At 38.1% G+C, this 18720-nt stretch overlaps 1 protein-coding gene across 1 annotated transcript in view; it reads right to left on the reverse strand.

Moving 5' to 3' along the window:
- Positions 1–6373: 6373 nt before the first annotated feature.
- The window catches only part of LOC122712540 (mannosyl-oligosaccharide 1,2-alpha-mannosidase IA-like), a 147794-nt gene continuing 135447 nt past the window's right edge, over positions 6374–18720 (reverse strand). Inside the window, exons 5-10 of the mRNA XM_043932263.1 lie at positions 16570–16749; positions 14173–14386; positions 10962–11186; positions 10597–10802; positions 9856–10050; positions 6374–7227 (exon numbers count right to left, since the gene is read on the reverse strand). Coding sequence (XP_043788198.1) covers positions 7105–7227; positions 9856–10050; positions 10597–10802; positions 10962–11186; positions 14173–14386; positions 16570–16749 — 1143 coding nt within the window. The 3' untranslated portion in view covers positions 6374–7104. The remainder of the gene's footprint in view (positions 7228–9855; positions 10051–10596; positions 10803–10961; positions 11187–14172; positions 14387–16569; positions 16750–18720) is intronic.

Below are 18720 nucleotides of genomic sequence, written 5' to 3' on the forward strand. Positions count from 1 at the left end.
CTTTTTCCTTTTACACTTTTTTCTTTTTTTTCTTTTTTTTTTCCTTTTTTTTCTTTTTTCTTTTTATTCATTTGTTTTATTCCTCCTTTATCCCGGCGTATCCGTGTCGCTCTGCTTACAAAAATTAGGTAAGTAAAGCTAAAAAATTGTCTCTATCTTCTCTTCTCTATCTTTCTCTCGATTTTTTTTTTTTTTTCGACAAAAGCGCACGTAGAAATTCTCGCTCTTTATCTCTTTTCGTTTTTTCTTTTTCACACTATATATATATTTATATATATCTCTCTCTCTCTCGCTCCCTCTTTCTCTCATATACTTTTTCTCCCTCATTTACTCCCTCCCTTTCTCTCTCTCTCTCTCTCTTTTTCTCTCTCTAATCTCTGGCGTAAGAAACGATATAATTGGTACCCGAAACCCCGTTTAATGAAAATCCTTCAAATAAAATACTCTAGTTAACAATAAATTATTAAATATCTATTCACAAATATATGCATAGGCTAATTATCGTTTTTATTACTATCTTCATCACCGTCAATCTATCCTCATCGATCATCGTCGCCGTCGTCGCCATTGATCGGTTAACTCCCCTACGTTTTACAATTTCCTTTAGACGGGACAACGGCTTACAACGGTTTTCCCATTTTCTTTTTTTCTCTTTATTTTTATTTTTTTACTTTTTCTTTATTTTTTTTCTCTCTTTCTTTGCTACTAAGTATATCAACAGCAAAATAGAATTGTTTTGTTCGCAATTGGTTTTTTTTCTTTTTTCTTTTTTTTTTTTTTTTGTTCTTGAGAAATGCAGGAAAACGAAGATTCTGCTCGTCCAATTCCGAGTGAGCTGGTTCACGCGCTAGAAGACACTGAAGTTTAGTGATTCGTCCATCGTTACCGAGTCGTAGAAACGATTTTCTCCTTTTGGAAAAATTGGATTTCGGCGATATTCGTTGTTTTCTTTCAAAAAAAAAAAAAAAAAAAGAATTGAAAGGAATTCAGAGGAAATAAAATAGACACGTTTCTTTCTCCCGAATCTTTCAATTACAATCTCCTTCCTGCTAAAAAATTTATAATAAATATTCTCGAACAAAAACGATCGTCGAATATTAATTTAATACTTTCGAATAAAATATGCAAACACTATCTTAAAAATATTCTTTTCTCCTCTTCTCCGTGCAATTTCTTATGTACTATGCTATATACCTTAATACGAGGAATCAATAATATTTAATAAATGAAAAGCAAATTGCAAAATCGTTTCGAAGAACTACAGTAACAATGAATCGTCCACGAACGAATAACATTCGCAACTATATATATATATATATATATCAATAATTATATCAAAGGATTAACGTATCTCTTGGAAACGCGACGATGAATACGAGAAATCCGAGTCGAAACCACCTGTTTTCGTATCGATCGATCATCCCGTATCATCGTATCGAGCATTTCGTATCATTATCATTCTGTGAATGATAGAAAAAAAAAAAAAAAAAATAAAAAAAAAAAGAAACGTACACCTGTGTACCTCGTGTGTATATATACCTCTATGTATATGGATGTACATTTTTATGCTGTCTTGCTTTCGCGCGTTCCGAGGATGAACGCTCAAAAAAAAGTGAATTGTTTTTCTTTTGGGCGGCCATCCGAGGTCGAGGAACGAAGAAAAGGCAAGAGGCGTAAAGTATACGCGTTATATATTTATATATATATATTTTTTAAGTAACTTTCTGGCCGTTTTAATCATCGACGAGTGCGATGCTCGCTGATTGTTTGAAAAACGGACGCGGGAAAAATGGTCGAGATCGGTAATCGTCCTCGTGCAAGGAGGACGCTTCCATTCTTCGATGATTCCCGGCCCCCGTGTGTGCTTTCAACCGCGGCAAACGATAGTTTCAAACCCGTGAAAAAATAAACCGTTCTCTCTCTTCGATTCGATTCTTTCTCGTTCCATTATTGCTCTGCCTCTCTCTTCTCCGTTAGAAAAATATAAGTTTCCTCTTTCGAGACCCATGCCAACACTCTTAAGTCGAAGAATATTTTTGCTCGCGAAGATTCGTGAAGATTCCTTCGTGGAAGAAGAGGAAGATTTGGAGGGTTGCATCGGATGTCGTCGAACGCGAGATGAACGGGCAGTGTTTCGAACTTTTGAAGTTCGTTCCTCCGTCAGACGTCAGAGCCTCTTTATTTATTTATTATTATTATTAATTATTTTGTAAGCAAATTTATAATAACGAACTTCTTCTTCCTCTTCAAGAATCTTTAATCTCGAAACAGGTCGTGAGTATATATCATCGACTCGTCAATCAACATTTCGATCGATTTTGCAAAAATAACTCTTTCAAAATCTCTCTGTTGATCTACGTTCTTTAATGATACTTTTCAAGTATCATTTCCAATGTGTTATTCCATCAAAATTTCCCATTCTTTCTCAAAGTTCCAAATTACCAGAAAACCATAAAGCAAAATTTCTCTTCTCGCTCCCTTCCTTTTCTGAATATCCCTTAAACTATCCGTTTGCCGCGATTCGAATCTGCAATCTTGAGACTCGAGAAATTCGAGAGAACCCGAATTTAAAACAATATCTCACGCATATATAACATACACATATCTCTCTCTCTCTCTCTCTCTCTCTCTCTCTCTCTCTCTCTTGCGCACATTCGTTGCAAAGCCTATACAATTACACCCCCTTCCCAATTACCGCTATATATAACTCTGCTCCCTACGCCTCGTATAGAATATGACTTTCTTTTTTTTTTTTTCTTTTTTTTTCTTTTCTCCATTGAAAATCTCTTCCTCCCTCTTATTTTTCTTTTCTATGTACACGCTAGTTTTTTTTTTTTTTTTTTTTATATCGATTGCTACGTTCGTTTCTCTAAACTACACGCGCGCGAGTCGTCCCGCGCGCCGCTTTTTCGCTTTTCCCCTTTAACCGGAAACCGCGATCGCCTCACCCCCTATCGTCGACGATACACGTTCAAGCAAAGGAGTACGTCTTTGAGATTTTGAACGGGCAATACAGCGATCCCTAGAAGACGATCCACGTGTGTGTGTGTGTGTGGATCGCGATAAATCGCAGTAATCGGCGATAATTGCTACATTCGTCTTCTAATTGGGATACGAGATCTCGAGAAACGTAGGGATCAATGGAATCGCGATTAGCAGATAATTAAGTGGCTAATTAGACTGCGGATTTTCATGGATGTTCGATTCCTTTATTTAATCGAATCGTAACAAAGTTTCGTTTTTAATCCTTGAAGATTACTTTTTACAATAATTTTAGAGTCTCTAATTATATATTATTTAACGAAATCGTTATGGCGGATATTCTTTTGGAAGCGAACAACGCGTATCGTTTAATCCATTCAATTGAATCAAGATCGTTGAAATTAAGAAAAAATATTCAGAAACATCGAGCCTTTTCTACAATCTCGAATGAGATATAGAAATGAATTAAAAAAAAATACGTACGGTTTTCTCTACTCTTTTTCGAGCAGATTTTGACGATCAAATTTTCCTTTTTACATAAAAATTCCATCCAGATTTATAGAGTAATGCGAGCATAATTTCTGTACATTATAAAAATCCGCAGTCTATTAATTATGCAAGATTCGATACTGAAATCTGAACGCATTGCAATATCTCGCTGCTATTTAAATATCGTTCGACGTTCGTTACGATTTCATATTCACACGACTCGAGTGTACGATTCGAATGACTCTTTATATTTTAAATTGTTTTACGCAATTTATATATATATTTTTTGTTTTAAATGTACAATGAAGAAACGATATTGCTATCGGAAATATAAAAATATCGAATCGTACAATGTCGATTTGATGACAAATCGGAACGACATCGTATTATCAATAATTCAGAAGAGGGGATAAGAATCGATCTCGGTACATTTTCTTTTTCTCTCTCTCTCTCTCTCTCTCTCTCTCTCTTAGAATCCCAATAACGTCGCGTTTACAACTTTGCATTGAACGCGTGAACGTCGACAGGACGGAGAGACACGCGTTTCTCGATTCGTTTAGCACATACAAGGAAAAAATAAAAGATCCGCGCGCGTAAACACTGAAAAGTACAGGGGGCTGCACGTTGATCCCGGCATGGCTGAAAGACCTTTCGCGACGAACTCGTTGGAGGTGACGCTGTGTTGAACGCGAGAATCGATGCAACGGTGATTGCAAATATTACGTCATTTAACGAGATCATCCCATAAGTAACGATGTTTCGTGGAAACTTTATAAAAGATAAATAGAAAATTCGGTTAAAAATTGTGAATTCGATTAACAATTGAAACGTTCGTCAATGTAATAATAAGAAACTCGTGTGTATGTGAGAAAAATCGTGCGTAAATACTTATGAGATGAGCTAATATATATATATATATTTTGTTGTTCGAAGGGTAACCCTCTTGGGTTTTAATATTTTTGATTTTAGATAATGCAATGCTCGTTTCGAATGAAAGTTCGATCTCTAGATTTAAATATTAAAAAATTTAAAAATCTCGAGGCTTAAAGTGATCGCTTGATGATATAGGCACGATTGTTGTGGATAATTGACTTTTCGGTTTGGTTTCTCGTTCGTCCAACGAAAGAATTAACTTGGAAGAATTTCGCTTCGAAAGCAATAGAATACAATAGAAAGAATTGATATTACAATGAAACTTACGAACTAATTTCAATAATATTCCAATATTTAGCCAATAAAATTGACAAGCAATGCATGTTTCGCGATATTGGCTGAAACATCGAAATATCGTAATAAAATATCGAAATCACCTTAAATATGTATCAAACAATTATAAATACGTTTTATTATATATCAATGGTCGAGTAGTTAAAATAAGTTAATTCTTTCATCGATCCACAAGTACGAACATACACACGCACACACACGCACACACGTACACCAAACCTCTTGGAATCTTTCCTCGAGCTTCTCCGCACGTCCGTTTCTTTTCCATATTAGATTCATAAAGATTTAAACTACGAATTCCATAAGAAAAGTTTCGCGCAAAACTTCTTCGAAATTTTATCCATCGAGTAACATGGAAGCACTTCGCGATTCGCTTTAAAATTCAGCCGAAACGATCGAGCGCGAAAACAAAGGGATATGTAAGGAACTTTTAAACGTAACCCATTTACGCGATCCACCATCTTAAACTTTCCACTCGTATATCTCCCCAACAAAATTTTCAAATCTCGCTCGCAAGCTTTCAATCGTGTCAAATTCAAGAGAGAACTCGGAGAATATCGAGCCAACAACGAACACTCCCCCTGGCATAAATGGGTTCGTATCGATGAACGCGTTATAAAATAAACAAGAATAAATATTGTATTTTATCTGTTTGCCGTTTGAATTATAAAGATATCGCGCCGTAAGGAAGGAAACGAGGGCCACCCTTCGCCGATTATAAATTATATCGCACGTTTCTAAAACAAAGTCAATGTTCAAATCTCGATTAACAATTCCATGAAATTGTTTCTGAACGAGAAACGCGCGTAATGTATCGTATCATGTTAAAATAAAGGATGAAACGAGGATGAAATCGTCGGCGTGAGAGAACGTGGCGCGTTCTCGTGTGTGTCGATCGAACGAATTATTTCCATCGGCGCTTTCTGCCACCGAGATGATCGAGGCGCGGTATACGTGTCGCGTTTGTTCAAAAAAGATAGAAAAAGATAGAAAATGCCGCGAAGAGGAAGGTTGTTTAGGTTGTTGTTTGAAAAGTGGCAAGATCGAACGATGGTTAAAAAGATCCATCGATCGATCTTCGATCACGAAGGATTGGTTTCCATCATATTCCTTGAAAAAATTCGTGACCAATTATTATTTATTTCCATTCAATCATTTTCTTATATTTACGAATACCCCATATACCGATTATTATCTTTGTAATTATCATTTCATATTTTTTGATGTATTATCTTTTTCTTTTTTTTTTTTTTCTTAATTTTTCCTCCTCGAACGTTGGTTTGCCACGTTTTCAAAAAAAAAAAAAAAAAAAAAGAAGAAGCTCGAACAGAAGGAAGAACGAAAAGAGAAACACCGATCGAAACGGCGATTGTTCCAGCCGTAATCGTCGATAAATTCGTGGAGTGGAACGTTCGAATAGTAGAATATATCATAATGATTATATCTTCTTCGATCGATTGGATCGTTTTTCTGTCGCAGGCGAAAAAAAAAGAAATGGGCGAAGCATTCAGGCAAAATTGTTAAAAATTTCGATCTACTCTCTCTCTCTCTCTCTCTCTCTNTCTCTCTCTCTCTCTCTCTCTCTCTCTCTCTCTCTCTCTCTTTCTCTCTCTCTCTCGCCCTTTCGCATCCTATTTCAAATTCTCCCTTCCCACATTCTTATTTTCATACATTCTCTTATTTTCTCTCTCATTCTTTCACTCCCTCTTTCTCGCGTGTTTTCTATTATTATTTTTATTTTCACACACTCGCTCTTTTTTTCGCTATTTACAAACGTACTCTGTTGTCTTGTGTCTTGTGTGTGTGTGTGTGTGTGTATGTGTATATCTTTATGTAAGTGTCTCAGATGCAATATATTTCCTCGTTTAAATAATGTTCGTTATTATCTCCCCACGCTCCCTTGTCCCCTATTATCTTGTTTTACCTAAAATAATTATTTTTAATTATTTCACAGGCGATGACATGTGGTTTTCGGGATGAGTATTCACATCGTCGTACCGCCTCCCCCACTCTTTTCATTTTTCTATTTTCATTGTTCGTCGATCTGTCTACAATTTCACAATTAATAACGTTTTTCTCTGATTTGTTCTTATTCTCTCTCATTCTCTCTCATTCTTTCTCTCTCTTTCTCTCTCTCTCTAAATTCAGAAACGTTCGATCACTGCTTTACTTTTTTTTTTTTTTTTTTCTCCCCTCGTATCACGTACACCGTCGAATTTTTTCGCGTTCTTCTTTATTTACATCCCTCGTAGCCAAATCGTTCCGACTTCGTTTCTTCTTTTCATGGATCACGTTGCTCTTCTTTCCTGGTGCGCAGCGGAGGACTTCCGGTGTTTCAAGAGCTGTTGAAGGGGTCTCACTGCGTCATCGGTGCGTGGTTTCTTCGAGGTATGAGGGTTCTTTGAATTATAAAGAGGGAGCTGGCCGGTACAGGGGATTGCCCCTGATGGGAAGCACGTGCGCCTCGGAGTTGAACACCCATTCGTCTAGATTTATGAGATCGTCGTCGCTGAACAGCAGATAGAGATACTAGAAAAGAAAAGAACAAAAATTTAATAATTATTGATCATTTCTCCCAATTTAACTATTAACTAGGTTTTAACTATTATATTTTTTTTTTTTGTATAATTAATTCAAGAAATTTCTTTCTAAGAATTCGTAAAATTTTATTATGTAGAGTACTTTGTTTTAAAACTCGATTAAATCTTTAATTAAAACAAAGAAAAATTTAAACCGCTCTCTAACTTCGAAGATAATGATCCTTCATCAATGAATGAAAGATTATTAGATGTAGGGAACCTTTCTTTTTAAAACGCTTTTTCGTTTATCCCAATACGATTTCCGGTTCCGGAGATATTACCGTGTAAAACAAAAGGTTTCTGATTTTTAAACATTCACATTTAAGAAAACTTTGAATCGCTGTAACTCCGAAGATAATGACTTCCGGTTGACAAATGAGCGATCATTCGAAACGCGGAACCTTCCCCTTTAAAACGCCTTTTCATTCATCCCGATACGATTTCCGGTTCCCGAGATATCGTCGTGTAAAGCAAAGGATGATTTTTAAACATTTACCTAAAATTTAATCAAACGGTATTAAAATTAGAAAAACTTTGAATCGCTATAACTTCGAAGATAATGACTTCCGGTCAACCAATGAGCGATCATTCGAAGCGCGGAACCTTTCTCTTTAAAATGCTTTTTCATTTATCCCGATACGACTTCCGGTTCCCGAGATATCGTCGTATAAAGCAAAGGATGATTTTTAATCGTTTACCTGAAATCTAATTAAACGGTATTAAAATTAGGAAAACTTTGAACCGCTATAACTCCGAAGATAATGACTTCCGGTCAACCAATGAGCGATCATTCGAAGCGCGGAACCTTCCTCTTTAAAATGCTTTTTCATTTATCCCGATACGACTTCCGGTTCCCGAGATATCGTCGTGTAAAGACAAAGGTAATTTTTAATCGTTTACTATTCCCATCCTTGTCGCTTATTCGGACCTCTCGCTCGCACCTCGTTTCGCTGACCTATCCCAAATTGCAGACAAGCGACAGACGCGATTCTTGGAAAAACGTAGTACGCGTTTCCAAGAAATAATGTAGGTCACTGGGTCGCGAGCCCATTCATAATTTGCGATGCGCTGTCTCCACCGCTATGGAAACTTTGAATCCTTATATCTCGGTAACGGATTGAGATATCGGGATAAAACAAAAAGCAATTTCAATGGCACAGTATCCTCTATCTTTTGAATGGGTTTTGATGACAAAATTTTTAGTTTTTTCCTACGTTTTTTGTGTGAAAAATCGAAGCATGCAACAGTTTGTTATCGTGATATAAAATATATAAGGACGTAATGTAGCATATTTTACATAAATGATGTATGATAGTTAAATATTTGAACAGTTGCATGAAAATTTGATGTCTGCTGTCTACAAATTCTTCGTTAAATCTAGACTCTTCACTTTTTTTGCTTTTATATGCCTTTTGATCGTTTCTCCTGTATATCAGAAACGGTTGTTTGCCTTTTACCACCATCTTTAATACGAAGTTAAAGAGCCAACTTGGGATAATGCAATTTTAAACGCGTTGCAAACGCTCGAAAAATATTTCACGCGAAAGGTTAAACGAGAATTCGTGAACGCGAACGGTGTAACGATGCAAGAGAAATGTTCGTTAATTGGGAATGGGAATAGATTGTGGTAACATGGTGCACCACGTGTTAATAGCAGTATCAAAGTTGATCTTCTTAGTTTACTGTGAAATGGAAAATAAAACAAGGATCGTTCACGTTACTATTTCTATCGATTAAGGTATTTCAAGGTATTTCAAAGTAGAAAATTTCTCGTGCAATATATTTCATTCTTTTCTTCGTTTAAACGAAAATTTCGTGATTAATGTAAATTAATTGATATCTGCAATAGAAAAATACTACTAAAATATAAAATATTCTCTTCGTTTAACACGATACCTTTGATTTAACTCGATTCTTTCCACTTTTAATTAATATTGTGGAATCATTGAAGGAAAATTAAACTAATATGAATGATAATCTATATTATTTAATAACACAGATAGTAATCTGCCTAATTCAATTATTTTCTAATGAATAAAAAATTTTCTGTATCAATTAAAAGAAATCACATGTTTTTGACAATTTATCGTAACGCGATATTGGATTTTGCATCGAAATAAAATCACGCTTCTTGCAGCAGAATTTTAGCTAATATTCCGTTAATTGAACCTGTGTTTAATCCACTTATCCGAACGCGAATTCCCATCATTTTGATTAGTAACTATTAAAGGGAATTAACGCCAAGTTTAAGGGAAGTATTAGCGAAGTTCCACTACAGGAAATGCATTTACATATACGCCTGTTTAATTTAAATCTCATGGATTATCCATACGCGATTCTATTTTGAAATTTCTAACTATAAAATACGTATGCACATCGTATCACAAAATATTCAATATTATATTATAAGAATCTCGAATCTTTATCGTCGCTGTATACAATTTAACGATGCAATTTGATATTTCCAAAGAAATATAATTCTAAGATTAATCTCCTTCCTAAAAAAAAAAAAAAAAAAAAAGAAAAAAAAGAAAAAAAAGAAAAAAAGAAAAAGAAATCAGAGAAATCTTCTCCGTACCTTGAGCGTCTCGGCGAAAAAGTAGCTCTGTTGGACGTCGTCCTGTGGCGGATCGACCAGGTAAACATTGTGGAGTCCCGTGAACCCCCCTGGAACACGGCAGTATTTCTCGAGAGCTTGAACGGCCTCCCATCCCCATTCACGGTACTTGGGATCCTTTGTCAGCCGCCACATCACGAAGTACGATTCGAAGGTCTGAAAGAAAAATATTTTTACCTCGGAATTTGGCGAGCGGCCCCCGTTTGTCCCGTCGAAATCACGCGAAAAAGAACGGATTGAATATTTCAGCTTTCATTACCGGTCGAGAAAACATCCGGAAATAAATGCTGAAACGTTCCTCTCAGCCTCCCCGTTTCTTTGCTCGCCCCATCGCTTCCAATGGAATGCTTGGTTTAAAACGACTTATGCATCTCTCTTTTCTTTTTTCTCCCCCCCCCCCCCCCCCTCATTCTCGTTCAACGATACGCATTCTCGCACGAAGAATCGAAGAACAGAACAAGTATTCACTTCTGAATTGCTCGTTTCGATTGTATTTCGAACAAAAATGAAGCGAAGGATCGAGACTTCGCTTCCAAGTCTCGCGAAGTTTTTCCAAGGCCAGGATTCCTCTTCTGTTTCTTAATGTTTTTCAAACATTTTTATCTTTATTTCCGTTTATTCTTTCGATATTTGTTCGATATTTATCCGATCGATATTCCCTTCTCTTTTACTCAAACAAGAAAAAACGTAAAATTTTCTTACCTCCGGCCGAAGGATGTAGTATTTCTCGCCGTTCTTCAAGCTCTTCGCCTCGTTCCCCTCGATGAAGTGGAAGGCTTCGGGGCCGAGTTTCGTGTAACTTCGATCGTAGGACTCGTGGCACGTGTTGGTGAGACCGGCGGCTATCGTCATGTATCTATCGGACAATTCGTTTTGCAATGTTTTCGCGCCTAACGCGAACATACCACCTGGGGAACAAGCGAATCAAATTTCTTCTTTTTTTTTTTTTTTTTTTTTTTTCTCTCGAGAAAACGAATACGAATTGGAATATAATTCGTTGTTTTATTTTTTTTTTTTTATTATATATTTTTAAATTTTATATTGGAAAGGAAAGGGTTCAAGCTCACCGGCGAAACACGCCAGATGACCCATTTTGTGTTCCAGCCTGTCGTACTTCAAGTCCGACACGTAGAGCAGCTTGCCCTGCGACGTCTTGATCATGTGTTGATCTATGGCCACGATCGCCTCGTCGTACATTTGCCGGGCCTCGACATCCTCCTTGCCGGATTGGATCCACGCTTTCAGAAGATATTCGTAGAAACTGTCACCGAGCCCTCCCAGCGACATGTGATCTGTCGAAAAGAATGCTCTTTATTTTCTACAATAATTTTTCGATCCTTATTTTTATATAAGAGAGAATGATATAACACAGTGGTAATAAGATGATTTAACGTGGAGAGGCATCGTACAACGCGTTGAGAAACGAAAAATAAATCTGACGATACGTATAAATTTGCAAAAGATTCCGAAAGGGATAATTTATCCATGATTATACGATTTCAATGATAATAAACAAGTTGACAGGAACAGAGATTGAATCATTTCATAAGAACGATATCAAGTAGGATATAAAGATAGGATAAAGATCCTATAACGATGATCCAGGTGCATTAAAATAATTCAATAATTCGTAAAAGAAGACGGTTTACTTGAAGCTCAGAGATGGATAAATAAATTTCATCCCCCCGGAATCAAATTCAATCCAAATTCTGTGGAATTAATTTATGAAATCACGAAGAGGGAAGGGAGGAGGAAAGGAGCAAGCTCGTTATTAAAACAACTCGCGAATTCCTCGCCATTCCTCTTAAGCTCATTATAAGGTGGACGGAGAATACTTGGAAAATCTACTGGGTTGTCCCTGTCGACAAGGGGTTTCTATCTTGAGACAACAATCGAGAGACATCTCGAAATTGGAAGGAGCTATCCGTTTCATAATTCTCTTCGTCCAATTGGGGGAGGAGGTAACTTTTCCTCATTGAATTAGAAACAAAGAGGGGAAGGAAACGAGACGAAGGGGAGGTGAAACGCTTCTCTCAGCCACTCTCAGTCAGAAAGAGAGAGAGAGAGTCACTTCTTCTTCGACACATTCTTTTTTTCTTCTTCTTCGTTCGCATTCCACTCCATTCAACTTAACCCTGGCTCTCAGTAAAGTCCTCTTCTTAAAAGCCAAATTCCAGTGGCGGATTAATAAACTACGATCATCCTCATCTTCGTGGAAAATCGTGGGAGGACGTGGCCTATTACGAGGCAGGGGTGAATCTGGACAAGGTCCTCGAAGGCGATGAGGGTAGGAGGAGGGATGGCCTGGGCAGTCGGTGCACGCGAATATATCCGCGAGGTTTCTGCACGGAGAAGAGGGTTTGCTGCTCCGACGACTCGTCTGGGACAAGGGTGCAGGGAGACAAAGAGCGAGTCGAGCTCGGTTTTTTACTCTTCCAGCGTTTCCTCCGTTTTCCTCCAACCCTTTCTCGCTCAAAACCACGCTCGAAGGGATCGAAACAGAGGGAAGAAGGTAAATTGTTAGGAGAGATTTTCAAACAAACTGAGGTGAATTTTTCTTTTTTTTTTTTTTCGCTCGAATCTCTTTGAATTTCTCTCTTTCTTGTTTCGCGTTTATCACCAAGAAGAGAAATTAGAATAGAGAGTTAAAATCAACTCGAATATTCAGGAAAATCCTCCTCGAGTGCGTTGCTTCGGGAATCGATTTCGCACTCCAGCTGCTCTCCCTTCCTCCGTTCGCAAACACCACGAGGAAATTTCTACCTGGCCGGGATAATTAGCTCTCCCCTCCCTCACGAGTAGCCTCGTGATTCAATAGAACTATAAATTTAAACAGGAAGCCCCCGTTTCCTTCCATCGTGGATAAAGGAAAAGGGGGCGACGGAACGGATGAGAGGACGGAAAAAGAAAAAGGAGAAGTAGGAAGGGGGAAGAAAGTAAATAAGTAAAAAGATGGTGGGGAGGAAGGGGATGTAAGAAAAATACAAGAGCGGATGAAGGGGGTGCAAACGAGAGAGAGAGAGAGAGAGAGAGAGAGAGAGAGAGAGAGAGAGAGAGAGAGAGAGGCAGATCCAGATGATAAATATTCGTCATACGACGGAGGAAAATACAAGGTGGAACAAGGAGGGAGGGGAGAAGAAGAGGATTTAGCGGCCCGAGGGGATGCGAGCCGTGTGATAAATGCGATATTCGGTGTGCAAAGAGCGGCCACCTCTCTCCTCCCCTCTTCCCCCCGAGCAGGCGGAAGCGCAAAAGGAAGCCGAGGAAGCAACACCCTCCTCCCTCTCTATCCTTAGCCTTCCGTCGCGTCGAAACTATTCCACCGATATAATTGATAGCCGTCAGATTAAAAATCTATTTTGCCTTGAAATTGTCGGGGCTCCCGAGAGGAAGATTTATTAAATGAAATTACAGTAATAAAGCATCGGGCCGCATTTACATCCGACATTGATCGTTGTTCCACGTCTCTCGCTCCTTTTTACCCCCTCCCTCCCTCCCTCCCTCCTCCTCCCTTTCTCCTCCAAAGATTCCTCGACCGACTCTTCCCTTCTTCTTTTTTTTTTTCCTCAGGGTCGTCGAACGCATCGACGATTTTCTTCAGTTGTTCGGACGAAAACTCGGTTTTACACTCGCCTACGTTTTGCCACGTTTCGAGAATTAACCCCCTTAGCTAAGGGAGACGGTTCCCTCTTATTGGAATAAGCGAAATGAAATTTATTATTGCACGAGGAAGGAATAATTAGGCCTCCGATGTTTTTGCGGGCGAAGCAACGATCGTTGCCGCCGGAATTGATGCGGACGATGATTTAAGTTGCTCGGGAATGGGATTACTCGGCTACGCTGTATATAGTGTGCAACACCTTGCGAGATTTATCGTTGCTATTAAGAGGTTCGTCTTCTCTCTCTCTCTCTCTCTTTCTCTCGTGGTTAAGTTGCTCGACAAGGGGAACAGGGGTATCGGGTATGAATGAAACGGAATTTAATTTGTTGCTATGTATTTCGAAAAATAATTTTGATAGATTTTGATATACGTCTCTTAACTGCTCGAATTTGTTTCCTCCTCAACTTTTAAAGGTAACTTCGAAAAAAAGCTTTAAAATATACGAAACAACACAAAATGAATAAAAATAAATTAGAAACAAGTTTAATTTCTTCTTAGCCTTCGAATATTTGGATTGGAAATTTGAGATCTAGTGTAATAATCAATCAAATTGAAAATTTTCCAGGTATCCTTCTTAGAGTTTAGATGCACAAAAAATAAAAATAAAAGCAACTCACGTTGGCCCCATTTCCCCGTCTTCGGATGAATATAGTTTGGATACAGCCCCTTCGGTTTCTCCAGATTCTTCAGCACCTTCCTCACGTTCTCGACCTTGCTCTTGAAAACCGGATTCCCGGTGATGTCGCTTAAATAGGTGAATTCGAGGTGCATCGTGCCAATTTCGGACAGGATGCTACACCCGCTGCTCGCCCACCCGTAATTCTTGCTCGCCTGAAAATTTCCAAACCGTTTCTCCAATTAATTCGACGAGTCGAGGATGGATAAAGAGATAGATAGAGAGAGAGAGAGAGAGAGAGGGGAAGGGATGTTTCGCGAAAGGCGAGGAGAGTAATCAGTGACGAAAGTCGGTTGAATCAAACGGATCCAATTAAACGGAATAACAAAGAACGGCCGGTGTCTCGTGTTTATAGAGACGGTTTCGAAGCGAATACGGATCCGCCAAGATAAATATTAACCCGAGACCGTGGAAAATTACCGGTACAGCCATATTGAAAACGATCCCCTCGAGAAATTTGATCGAATTTTCGCCTCGAAAGAAATAGATACTTGATTGCCTTTCAGAAGAAATCTAACTGGTTTTTGGTTAACTTGGTTTCTCGAGGTGATTCGAGGAATTATTTTAAGATATCCCGGTTTTCAGATCGAATTAGATAAATTCGATGATCGACGCGTATCGACTTTTTTTTTTCCCAATAAATATGAAAAGATTTTTGCACACGTGTTCAGCACGAATCGTTTTGAATTTCTCGCATTTTTGTAATCTCGAATGTGTTAAAACAGAAGAGCATTGAATTTATTTGATGCGCTGATTTTTATTAGATTGGTATTTCTTTAAAAAACGTAGGCAATAGTATGATAATGGAGAGTTATTTCAGTTGCAAATATATATATTCTCCGCAGAAAATTGTAAATATCTTGGTAAGTAAAAGGGATCGAAATTGATTTCGACATTTATTTAGTGCACTTATCGTGTCCGCGCGAAACAAAACAGTTTCAACCGGATTTCCATTCGAAGGGGCCAAGTTTTCCAGCCGGATTCCAGCGGACCACGATTTTCACGGCGTCACGCTCTCACCATGAGGGGAGAGTGAATGGAAAAAGCCGTCGAAATCGGCACTCGTGTCGTTCGGCGCGAAAAAATTGGATGGAAAGGGGATGGATGAAAAAAAAAAAAAAGAAAAAGAAAGGAAAGGAAAGAGAGCGATGAAGCCACGTAAAAAGAATGGAATAAATAGCCTTTCTTTTTTCGAAGTCAGAACTTCGAAATGCCGCGTGAAACAAAAAAAAAAAACAAATCGTGATCTCGAATAATAACGAAAAAAGTATACGAAAGATGAACGAAATATTCCGATTTATACTTTTTAAAAATATTTTTTCAATATAAATCCGCAAAGATTTCTATTATTGCTTACGAGACAAGTTTCAGAAATTTTTATTAACATAATTCTCAAAGAGGTTGCGCGACTCGAAAATTCAAACATCATCGGGAAGGAGAACAAAGGAGGAAGAAAGTTCAAAGGGAATGGCGTGGGCGAGGAACGAAGCGGAGGATCGTAAGATGGACAAAAATGACGAAACACCGGCTTTCGTAGCCTCGTTATTCGTCCAATTAAGAATTTGCATATTAATCATAGCCTCGTCGGCTTCGGTTGAACGTTGTCGGAATCGTTTCGATTAAACCAACGGACGTACCATGTTTCCAATATACGCGCAAAAATCACTCAAAGATCTCCTTATTTTATTCGTCTTATTCGTAAAAAAAAAAAAAAAACGAAAAGAAGAAAGAATTTTCTTCCACACAAATCCCGTATATATCTCCTTTACCTTGATTTAATCTCATTTTTCCTTCTTTACGAGGTAACGACAAGGATAAAACAACAGCAACATCGATTAAATCGTCGATTATTAACTTTTAATTTCCAACTTGTTTGCGCCTTTACTCTTCCGATCCTTCGATTCTCCGATTACCCACTGAACTTTAAACTTCAGGAAACACTTCCACACGTGCCATCCCTCGATCGCAACAACATCCAACTTGGAAATTTCATCTCTCCTATCTCCAATTTCCAACCTTTAACCCACACCCAATTATTATTAAACCCAAGTTAACATCAACCCTCCCTCCCTTCACATCTCCCTAGATCCCAATTCCAATCCTGTTCCCAACCCACTCATTAATCACAAGCCAAGTCAGGAGGAGGGAGAGAGGCTTTCGATCCAAAGCTCGAAAAGTCGCGCCAATCGACAGAGGAGGAGCGGGAGGAGAAAAGAAATCGACCCCTCCCCTCGAATATTCGAGCCGGTTGTAAATTTGCGAAGAAACGGGCTTGGAGAAATGATTAACACGAGGGATAGGTGTAGCGGTATACCGATGTAAATCCTCCAAAACTTACCCCGGTGTGCAGATTGATGAGGGAATGAGGAATTCCGGTTTCCGTCTGGAAAGCGGGCAACATCCGCTCGCCGAGCTGAGCCGCCTTATCCCGGAACATCACGTCCCCCGTGAGAGCGTAACAGGCCAACAAGCTTCCCATGAAACGAATGTTCGTCTCGAAGAGGGATATCTCCGAGTTCTGGAACAAAAAAGAAAAAAAAGAATTAATCAAAGTGGGGGGAGGGGGATTGATATCGAAGGCTGACCCAAACGTTTCCCAAAGGAAAATTCAAAAGGGTATATACGTGTAAAGATTCGTGGAAATATATATATATATATATATATCGATAATTTCCTCTTCCTATTCGTCGATTCGTTGATTTCGATGCGAATGGGTTGTAGAATATCTAAAGAGAGGGTTTCGTAAATTTTCTTTTTTATTTAGAGAATAATTTTGATTCAAAATATTATATTGATATGCCTATATGCAGATGTATAGAAAAGATGTGATATTCGCACAGTTGCGTCACGTTTGATGCAACGTGATTTTACGTATCGTTATAATGGTGAATTACGATTCGCGACGTAGCAACGCGTTTATTTCACGTTCATGGCTAAATACGAGGGCAGATTAATGTTTTATAGTAACGTTATTTATATTTCTCGGTTTCGAATGGTCAACAAACCTAATGAAATATTACTGAAGGTATTAGAAAAGGAGGAGAGAGAGAGAGAGAGTTTGGTTTGGCGCACCTGAGACCGGTTCTATATCCATGCAACGTGGATTTTTGTGAAGTTCGGATCTGCTTTTTTTCTCTTTCTCTCTCTCTCTTTCTCTCTCCTGCTCCGTGTATATTTTTCACCCGTTTGTTACGCTAACTTACGTTACGTTGCTGCTCGCATTCCACGTATGCGTTTACCTATTTTCCTCTGCAAATGACGCGTATGCAACGAAGAACGCAATAACTTTTTCTTTTAGCCCCTCGTGATCCCGAGTGAAAAATATTTTGTGTTGTCGCGCAGGTGTAATAAAAAAATCAGAGATCTCGGGGAAAAAAAAGTTTTCTCGAAATCTTTGTCATTTTTCTTGCAATTCGAAACTTTCTAAGTTAAAATAAAAGTTTCCTAATGTTATTATTAAATTCGAATTTAAGGAATTTATTAATTCCTGGTAAAATGGATATTCGATAATTTCGACACCTCGCGAAATTTCGAATTCAAAAAAATCTCAGAGACAGAGAAAAGAGATGCAAAAATTTAAAAAAAAAATTAAAAGTCACGTTCTCTTCATCTTTGATCGTATCAAAGACACGTAGGAGATCTATTCGATCTATTTTAATAGAAGTAAAATCTCGTCCGTGATAGATGATCGTGGAGAGATACATCTGGACGAGAGGTATAGAAATTCCCTCTCGTTGACCGTATTCAACCCGCGAAGATTATTTACAAGCGAAGAAAAGGGAGGAAAAAGGGGGAAGGGAGGGGAAAAAAAAGTAAAACGAGAATGGTACTTAACTAAAGAGCGTCTGGAAAAGTAATTGCAAGGCGCGCAATTGCCAGCTGAATGGTGGACGGGTGAAGACAAATTATCGAGTATTCGATGTAATTAAACTTAATACTTGAACGTTAAGTATGCCATTAAAGGCGTTGCACAGAGTGGAAAGAGTGGCATAAGCCGGCGAGAAGGAAAATTCCATCGTGCGTAATGTATTTGGCATGGTTTCTCATCGTCCGTTTGCGATAAAAGCTTGATCAATTTTTCTCACGATGAAAGCATCGAGAAAATAGCCTTCTCGAGCACAACAAATCATTTGTTGGAACAATTTTGCATAAAATATTCAATTCAAACCTGGCCTTTCAAGTCTTTTTTCGACACGATAAAATATAATTGGTCGATTCTTTGGTTACAGTGTGTGTACATCGTATCTCGAAAAGATATCTTTAAAATATAAAAATGCAACGGATGAAAAGAAAAGTTAACGAGAGAGATGAAAGAGAAACAATTGTTTTAAAAGATATAAATGAAACGTAAGTGAACGAGACGTATGTATTAAAAAAATTACGATTAATCGTTTCGACGATGATTTATGATACGACGAAGGAGAGGAAAATTTATATGATAATTTATGAATTAAATATTATTGAATATACTCTCTCTCTCTCTCTCTCT

The sequence above is a fragment of the Apis laboriosa genome, unplaced genomic scaffold, assembly GCF_014066325.1.
Source record: "Apis laboriosa isolate Shangri-la unplaced genomic scaffold, ASM1406632v1 scaffold202_cov151, whole genome shotgun sequence".
NCBI classification, from domain to species: Eukaryota; Metazoa; Arthropoda; class Insecta; order Hymenoptera; family Apidae; genus Apis; species Apis laboriosa.